Source organism: Merops nubicus, unplaced genomic scaffold (genome assembly GCF_000691845.1).
Source record: "Merops nubicus isolate BGI_N331 unplaced genomic scaffold, ASM69184v1 scaffold3009, whole genome shotgun sequence".
Taxonomy (NCBI): domain Eukaryota; kingdom Metazoa; phylum Chordata; class Aves; order Coraciiformes; family Meropidae; genus Merops; species Merops nubicus.
Window position 1 is genome coordinate 42623 of NW_008629993.1, and position 9950 is coordinate 52572.

The 9950-nt window shown below is 37.3% G+C and overlaps 1 protein-coding gene across 1 annotated transcript in view; it reads left to right on the plus strand.

The window, feature by feature from the left end:
* The window catches only part of PHF3 (PHD finger protein 3), a 41566-nt gene extending 32739 nt beyond the window's left edge, over positions 1-8827 (plus strand). Inside the window, exons 10-15 of the mRNA XM_008947101.1 lie at positions 395-527; positions 1067-1262; positions 2887-3034; positions 4464-4553; positions 5716-5911; positions 6645-8827. Of these exons, the coding sequence (XP_008945349.1) occupies positions 395-527; positions 1067-1262; positions 2887-3034; positions 4464-4553; positions 5716-5911; positions 6645-8827 (2946 nt within the window). The remainder of the gene's footprint in view (positions 1-394; positions 528-1066; positions 1263-2886; positions 3035-4463; positions 4554-5715; positions 5912-6644) is intronic.
* Positions 8828-9950: the final 1123 nt, after the last annotated feature.

Here is a 9950-nt window from a genome sequence, read left to right on the forward strand (position 1 = left end):
AGTTGTAAAGTGGTTTGTTGTTCACCGTAGTAAATATATGTTAGGTCTGGTTTGAGTTTAATTATTATTTTACCCTCACTGACTTTCACTTCTGGCCTAGTGTTTGTGTTTTTTTTCCACGTTGTGCCCATGACCCTATGATTAATTCTGGTAATAGTAGAAAATATTACAAATACATAAACACATTCTTACATAAAGGATACTTTGGAACACCAGGTCATTCTTTTAATGCATTTGTAGAGTTTGTGATAGCCTTTTAGGCTATACAGCTGGAGGGAAAGTTTTGTCTGAAGGGAGGGAAATACTGTAAAACCTTAAAGCAATATGAATAGCCATATTATGAATATTAACAGCAGAAAAAAAAGCTAACTGAAATATATTTGACTTTTCTTAGGAAGCTAATACGAAGTTGTTTGACAAGTCAGAGGAAGCTGAGAAAGATAAAGAAGTAAATGAATCTGCATCTCCAGACACCACAAGTCAACATAAAAATCATCTCTTTGATCTTAACTGCAAAATCTGCATAGGTAATTTTGAAAAGCAAGTCAAAATAAAAACTTCATGCTTGTACAATGCCTTTCAGTCATAAAAATCAGTATACTTCACAAATATAAATGTTTTTTTCCCTATAGTTTGTTGACAAAGATGTGGAAGCAGTGTTTTATACTTAATCATTTACAAAACAGACAATATTGAAATGATAGGCTTTTGGCATAAACTTGTCTTCTGTTTAAAAAAAAAAAAAAAAAATTAAAACCAAAACAAACAAAAAACCCAAACAAAAAAAGAAAGAAATCCCTTTAATGAGTGTACATGCTATTGTTGATTTCTCATTTCTTTATTTTATCCCATCACTGTGGGAATATTTATGTATAATATTTTATGAATATATACAATGTATACATTTATACATGGCATAAATATACATAAAATGTGTCATTTCTTTAGCCTACCCCACTTCAGTGGCAATGTGTAGCATTTTTGGTGCATCTTCCCTGTGTTCAGAGAAAGTCCTCTTTCATTTCTTTAATAAACAATAAAAACCATTGCAATTAATCCCATGCAGGCCGAATGGCACCACCTACTGATGATCTTTCTACCAAAAAAGTGAAAGTGTCTGTTGGAGTTGCACGGAAACAGTCAGACAATGAAGCAGAGAGCATTGCAGACGCACTTTCTTCAACGTCAAGTATTTTAGCTTCAGAATTAATGGAAGATGATAAGCAAGACTCATCAAAGTCGTCGTTGACACCTCTCCCAAAGTAATATAAGCTGTAGAAACAGTATTTTTAAATGAAAGGCATTATTAGTTTTGTTAAGCTGTTATGACTAAAGCTAATTTTGTTTAATGATGTTTCATTAATCCTTTTCTGTACTTGAAGTTGTACATCTCTTCTTAGGAATGGGGTTCTCTGCTGGAGTAAAGGATACTATGCATTTATATAAATAATATGTATATTGTTGTGATTACAAATGTCTAGTTACTACGTTTTCTTTTGGGGAAAAATAAACTACCTTCTGTTTCCTGGTGCACCAAGGTCAAAAAAGGCCCATGAGTTCACATCGAAAAAGTCAGTCTGTAGATTTCATGTTGTATTTTGCTGTTAAGGGTTGTAGTACATGCAGTGCTGCAACTGAATGTTTGTGGTTTTGTACATTTGTACATGTAAAGCGAGAGACTTTGAGATTGCTCCAAACAGAACATTTACACTGACAAATCAGGCTAGTTCCAAACCTCAAAGCAACACTTGTCTAAAAATGTCAGCAGCTCGTTTGATGTCTTGTCATATTTGCTGTCAGCTCTTTCTTCATTTTCTTCCACACTGCTACTCACTAAAGAGGGAAATATGGTTTATGAAGCTGTTTTTTTCTGGCTCAAGAGAGGGTTTTCTAGAAAAATATCAACTCCCAGTTATTCAAAATTGACCAGAGTTCATGCTGAAATTCTGCCTTTATCAGGTCAATGTGGTCCTTTACTGAGGACAGTGGACTTTGTTTTTTGAATAGCTTGCTTGGAGATTCAAGTGTAGACAACAAGAAAGGTTTATTAGAGCGCTGCTGTAACAGCAAAACATCTGGTATTACCAAGTGGCTACCTTAAAACTGCTAATAGCATACCTAGAATACCTTTTCCTAGGATTTAACAGTATTTTGGAAAATGATTAAATGTGGCCATAACCTTTTCCATAGAGAAACCCTCAGGTTGAAAAACACTCTCCTGTGAAATTATTGAAGACTTTCAATTAATTCTTTGCAGCTGTTCTGTTGACAAAACTGAGGCTTTTTTTTTGAAGGAGGTAGGGAAGGACTGTATTGTACAGGTGGTGTTATTAGAATTGGGAAGAGGTGCTCACAGAAGCTGTGGAAGTGGTACATGGTGAGAAGAGATGAGGAGCCAGCTGTGGGACAACAGAAGGATAGAGGGATGCAGGTATTCAGGTGGTGGACAGGCAGCGTTGCAACAAAATGCAGGAGCTAGAAAAGCAGGGTGAGGATAGGCCAGCAAGCAGTGCGTTGTCTTCTCCCATCCTACCTGTGTTAGGAGAAGGTCTTATGGGGTCAGCAGCACTTAAGTGTTTTTTTGTGTCCTCTTCAGAGGCATTTAATTACTCGGACTAAATAAATTCTCCATTCTCAACAGATATGGCAGTGAACTAGTGTGCTGCTTATCTGAATGTCCTTCTGGTAACATGCATCTACTTCAGTTGAAATGAGAAATGTGGTTGTATGCCTGTTTCCTTTCATTGACCCTCAAGTGTGCTTAACTGAGAAAGAAAATTCTTGATGATGCATAATTTCTTTTACAAAGAAAAACGATGATCTACATTATCTTGTGTGATATACCATGTTCTAAACAAAGTGGGTTTTTATTTGTTGTTTTTTTAGGTCAGAAACACCTGGTACTGTGGAATGTGAAAGTCTCTTTCTGGCACGTCTGAATTTCATCTGGAAGGGTTTTATCAATATGCCTTCAGTCGCAAAGTTTGTTATTAAGGCTTATCCAGTTTCTGGCTCTTTTGAGTATTTAACAGAGGTATTTATATTTGCTGCAAAGATTGAACAATTCGTTTATTAATTTTAGTGACTTGATTTCCTCCCAGTCTAATAATAGTATAATGATGAAAAGTGAAGCATGATCATTGTACTGTAAAGTATTTGTAGTAGGACATAAGCTAAGGTATGTATTTGTAAGTAAAATATTTTTCAGTTTGTCCTACATGGACTCATGGTTCATCAAGATTCAGCTTCTTTGGTATATTTTAAGATATTTTTGCTCTCATCTTACTGTAAATTTTTTCTTGAGGATGAGCAATTGCATTTCCAGAGCTGGTTTTATAAAAATTGGAAATGTTTTTTATTATGGAACATCTTGTGTAGCATAAAGTAGCCAGGAAAGAAAGGACACAATTTACTACTGAAATAACCACCTTGGTGGCATCCATTTTCTGATTTAGAGGTGAGAAAATTGTGGTTTAGTTTTGTATTTAAAGCATTAAACAAGTCAGTACTAGTTTTTGGAAGAGAAGTGGTTGCCAGTGGTTTCTGTCAACAGTGCAAGAAATCTCTTCCACAAAAGAAATCTGTATAGCAGGATTGATTTTATTTTTGCTTATCTGATGGCAGATCTGGTCCTAAACCTTCCGTTATAAGACTGAATTGTCCCTAAAAAGAAAAATGTTTATGTAGTGTTTTCTTCAGTGTCTGAGAGGCAGGAAAAGGATGCAGCTTCTTATAAGATAAAGATCAGAGAACTCTTATGCTTTAGTGTTACTTCTTGCAAATGACATAGGATGCATCAGCTTTCTAATTAAAAGACTTAGTTGTCTATTAATGTGATTGTCTTTGCTGTAAATCTTTGGTGAAGTGCAGGGTATGCAAGACCCTTTAATACTAAAGGGTTGTTTATGAATATGATGCACTTAGCAAAACTCTTTTGCTTATTTCAAAAAACTGTATTTCCATAGGTGTTCCTAGATGATTCTGAAAATCTGTTTTTGTTGCTTGTGAATAGTGAACTCAGTAGTACCAAACCCAGATTTATGTCTATATACGCATGTGTGTAGGTTTTGTCTTCTCCTAGTGATTAATATTTTGAAAGTTTATTATATAGATAGGTGTGGGGCTCTTAAAGCATTAACCTGAGTGTTTCCAGACCACAGTACAGTTATGTTTGCAGTTGACATTACTTAGGTAAACAATTTTAGGGAGATATAGATGAAGAGTATTGAATGATAGCTAATCTAATACAGATCATTGACTTTGCAATGGAAATCTTAATTTAAATACCCAAAATTTAAATTATTTTTTCTACTGTTTTAACTTCTACTGATATTCTAAAATTACAATAAAATTATAATATAAGAACTAAAATTATTATCTCCTGAATATATGAAACAGATGCTGGATGAAGGACATACCAAAATTTTACATTGGATTCAGATTTCTGTTGTCCTTTCTCATAGGATTTACCTGATAGTATTCAAGTAGGTGGCAGGATATCTCCTCACACTGTCTGGGAGTATGTAGAAAAAATAAAAGCTTCAGGGACCAAGGTAAGAATTTTACATACTGAAAGTTTGCTGTTTAATATAAATCCTTCTCACCCCAAAGATATCTTTTCTTTCTCTGGAACATCTGTGAAATACATGACACTTTAAGGATAACTGACAACTATGATGAATTGGATGGATGACAGCTTGTGGGGTTTATTTTCTTACTATCTAACTGTAACCTGTTATTTGCTGCTTGACAATACTTGTATTTCTTTGAGAGAGTAACTCGTCATGAATGTCTGGGCACCACTTTGCATGTTGTGTTGCCGTTTGATTCAGTACTGTTACAGCATGCAAAACCATCTTGGTGGTCCTCTGCTGCACTTGTCCCACTGTCTGCAGGCTGACGTGCTGGAGAGCCCCAAACTAGTGTTCTCCAGATGCTGTCTCACAAGTGCTGGATAGGAAGGAATAATCATTTCCCTTTGCCTGCTGGCTGCTTTGGTTCTGACACCCAGCATGCTGTTGGTTTTCTTGGCATAGAGGCATTGCTCGTTTACATTCAGCTTGTGCACCAGGACCCAGCACCCTGTTATGCCAGCCCATTTTCCAGCCAGTCTGTGCCCTGTTGTGTCCTGGCATGTGGGGTTCCTCCATCTCAAAGTGCAAATTCTGCATTTGCCTTTGCTGACCTTCACAAAGGTCATCCTGTTCATTCAACCTGCTGGGGTCCCACTGAACGGCAGCTAGACCTTCAGCATAGTGGCCTCTGCCCCTGGTTAGGTGCCATCTCAGTTTTTCAGGGGGACCTCCTGTCCTGTCATCCAGGTCATTAAGCCATTAAACAGTGTCAACCCCAGCACTGGGATCTGAATATTGTTCTTCCCCTAATGTTAGTGGTTATCTCAGACACAGTGGACTACAAAATAAAGCTTTCTGGTGTGGAAGGGAAGGTATTGGAAGCTCGGGTTCTTCCCTAAACCTTACTTGGCTGGCTGATAAAATGTTGACTTTTTTTAATGCACTGTAATTTTTTTTTTTTTTTATACTAAATGTTTTTTATTTGTTTTCTCCAGTTTCCCATAATTATATTTGGCCCTGTTTCTGGTCCTTGTGTCTCCTCTGTTCTCTTCCTTTTGGGGGAGGTTTTTTCCTTCTCTGAACTGTGCTTTTAACCGAAGGAGCAGTCTGACCATCTTTTTCTCTCTCTTTTTGTCACCAGGAGATCTGTGTAGTTCGTTTTACCCCAGTAACTGAAGAGGACCAGATATCCTACGCGCTGCTGTTCGCCTACTTCAGCAGTAGAAAACGTTACGGTGTAGCAGCCAATAACATGAAGCAAGTGAAAGATTTGTACCTCATCCCTTTAGGCTCCTCAGACAAAGTCCCACATCATCTTGTGCCTTTTGATGGGCCTGGTAAGTACAGCTTGGAATTTGGAACTTTATTACTACAAGGCTACTCAAAGAAGTTTACAACAGAAATATAAGATAAATTTTAAAATGCCATCTATTCTATTCAAACATATGATGAGTTATCCATAGTATTGTTTTAGCTTCCTTGAAAAGACATAAATCTCCCATTTTAAGATTATTCTGATACTTTAAAGTATTATGGTCAAAAATTTTACTGTGCACAGATTTTTCTCATGTTTACTACATTTCCTGTAACCCAGGTGTCTTTGGAGGTTACAGTCTCAGTAGATTCACTGATGCAAGTGAACTATAATAGTAGTCATGTTCAACTCCAAATTGATACTGTAACTTTAAAAAAGTATTTTTCATGATTTGAAATATACTAATACCTTTTTCCTTAAGTGCTCCAAAGTCCCTTAAAAAAAAAAAAAAAAAGATATGGACAGTTTAAAAAACAGGCAACAAAGACAAGATCCTAAAATGGCTCTCAGTTATTCTTTGTACACCTGAGTTATTTTAATTAAATTTACTTGGGTTATTAAAATTTGTAGGTGATTTGCTCTTTTTGGAAATATTTTTTTTTCATTAAGTACTGTTGTGTTTAATTATGGAAATTTTAAATGTCATGAAATTAATGCTTTCTATAATAGAAGAGTATGGAGGGATTTCTTTGTTGAAACAATTGCCTTGACCAAAATATAAGGCGATGATAAATTGCTGTTACAATTTTGTACAGGGATTGAAATACATCGACCCAATTTATTACTGGGATTGATAATTCGCCAGAAGATGAAGAGGCAGATTACTGCTGTTTCAAGTGTTACCAGTAGTTTTGTGGATGAAGCTTCTGAAAGTACCCTGAGTAACCTGCCACCAGAGAAGAAAAGCAAGCCAAGCAAACCTGAAGTCTCTCATCATGAGCTGGCACTAGAGGAAGAGGAGGAGAATGATTTTTTTAATTCCTTCACAACAGTGCTACACAAGCAGAGAAATAAACCTCAGCAATCTAATACAGAAGATGTTGCAGCAGTTACTGAACCATTGGTGGAAAGTACCAAACATGAACCACCAAAGCCTCTCAGATTTCTCCCTGGAGTCCTGGTTGGATGGGAGAATCAGCCTTCTACTCTGGAGCTAGCAAGTAAACCATTGCCAGTGGATGATATTCTTCAAAGCCTGTTGGGTACGACAGGGCAGGTATGTGAGCAGAGCAAGTCAGAAACAAGTCCCAGTGAAGACATACCATTAATAAATGAACAGGCAACTTCAAAAGAAGAAAACATGGATGTTGCTGATGTAACTACTGAAGCTAGTGAGGCAAAGACTAGTGTGGATGGTCTACAAGAATCCACTAATGCTACTGTAAATGTGGATGCAGCAGCTGTAGAGACCTCAAGTTCTGTGAGAAGTTCTGGGTCTTTGATAGGGCTGAGTCTTAAGGGAAAACCTCCCGATGTCTCCACAGACGCGTTTTTAGCAAATTTATCTGCTCAGTCACAGAATAAAGAAACTGAAGAAGGTAAAGAAAATGACCCAAAGCGGCAGATCCTCGACAAGGATACCGCTGCACAGGAAGTCAGGAAGACCACGAATGCCAGCTTTTCTTCTTCCTCTTCCAATGCAGGGAAAAAAAACAGTGAGAACAACGTTAGTGTAGGCTCTGCTGAAGGTACCGCTGCTAATACATCTAAATCACCACCATTTATTAATCTTAAAAGAGACCCACGACAGGCAGCTGGGCGAAGCCAGCAGACTAATGCTTCAGAAACCAAGGATGGAGATGTCAGCAGAAATGAAGACCGGCAGAGTGCTTCAGGAAGTGATCAAATGGAGCTGGAAAACAAACAGTCTTCTGGAGAAGTGGGCTTAAACCTGTATCAAAGTGATGCGCAGGCCAGTGAGACACAGTGCAGCTCAGCTGCAGGAAAAGCAGAGAATGCAGCTTCATCACAAGCAGAAGATACCAAACGCTCACAGGAAGATGCTCTGATGAAAAACATTGAAACAGTGAACTCATTCAGAAGAGGACCAGCAGCAACTTCATCTCATTTTGAAACTGAAAACTCTCCTCGTTCGGAATTTGTTTCCAAAGTCCCAAGCCCTATTACAGGTGGCAACTTCTCAGCTGTTAGACCTCCACAGCAGAATTTTCAACATCCTAAATCTAATCCACCTGGATTTCAGTTTCAGGCTCCTGTACCTCATAACTTCCCTCCACAAAACAACCCTATGTTTGGATTTCCTCCTCATTTACCACCTCCACTTCTTCCTCCTCCTGGCTTTGGATTTCCTCAAAATCCAATGATGCCATGGCCACCGGTAGCTCATTTATCAGGTCAGCCACCACACTATGCTGGGCCCCTGGCACAAGGGCTACCGGTGGCTCACAAACAATCAAGATTTTTGGGTCCAGAAAATTTTTTTCAGAGTAAAGACAGTAGGAGACCAGAAAGGCGTCACAGCGATCCTTGGGGCAGACAAGAACAGCATTTGGAGAGAGGGTTCAGTAGAGGAAAAAATGATCAACATAGACAAAGATTTTACAGTGAATCTCATCACCAGAAAAAAGACAAACAAGAAAAAGAGTGGAACAATGAAAAATACTGGGAGCAAGATTCTGAAAGAAATAGACGCAGAGACAGAAGCCAGGAAAAAGAAAGAGAGAGGAAAACTAGAGAGGAGGGACAGAGAGACAAAGAGAGATTGCGCTCTCCACACAGTGACAGGGCTGCTGATGGAAAAAGCCCCAGAGACAATAGAAACCCAGAAAAAAAGGTGGAGAAGCCCAAAAGTGAGGAACAGTCTCATGAAAAAGATAAGGAGAGGGAAAAGAGCAAAGAGAAGCATAGAGAACGAGAAGGTGAAAAGAACAGAGAGAAACATAGGGACCACAGTGACAGAACTAAAAGCAAAAGGTAAAAAGATGCAGGCAGTCTTTTGAAATCCTATTTAAATAAACTGTTAGAGTAATGTCGTAAAACTTTGTATAAAAAAAAAAAAAAGCCTGCTAGGATTGTGCCATCTTTTTTTATTCAGTGTTGGTGTTTTGCAGAAACAAGTCTGTGTTTTGGTACCACTTGATGTACCAATACTCATCCTTTTTTTCATTATACCAACTATCGCTAGATGTAGGGGTTTAATATTTTTAAAAACTTTACATTGCTGTATATTCAAAATTTTAAATATTTCTTTTATTAATATGCAATAAAGGCTTAGAAATTTTCTTAGCTGATGAAGTTGGCTTTAGTCAAGTCTGCAATATAGTTGCTGCCTTTGGTAATTTGTGCTCTCTTCTGTTTTAAGATGCTCTGATAATTTTAAAGGTGAATTTCATACAATAACCTTCTTTTTAAATTGCACTGTTTTTAAAGACTGTAGCAAAGCCTCAGAATCCACACACATTATAACAAAATATAATATGCTCAGTGGTGTGAAGAGTTGGGTTTTTTGTTAAATTATTCAGTCGTACGATAAAACAATTCAAGTGTATTTCATTTGTATTTTTCAAGTATTTCCTAAGCATCTGAAGCAGTTTGTGACCAGAAATTGGAAGGCTGAGCTGCTTGAATGTTATTGCTTTAAACTGCACTTGTTCTAATAAGAAAGCATATTTAACCTAAGTTCTTGAAAATATGATTTGTAGTAGTAAATTCATTTCTCCCACCATTTTCCATGCTTAAAAAACTTGAATACCTAAGCTTGTACATTACTTTGTGTTTTGCTATCCTTTTTACTGTAAAATGTAAATATTTTAAGGGATATTTTGATTCTAAAATGATAAAACTTTCTCACATACTGTGTGTGTTTGATTTCATAGGTGTGAAACCATAGGGTAAATGAATATAGGAGACTGAGTTACAGAATGCCACATTTGTTGTACACTTCATGGCTCAGCCCTTTCGAGTTTTGGCATGCAAAGAGGGCAGGAGAAGGGCAGAAGGGTGGTTGTACCATTGGGACTTCTAATTTGTAGTGACTACCATCCACTGATACAAAACAAAAAGCATAAAAAAATCCAAACCTGAAAACAAACAAAAATCTC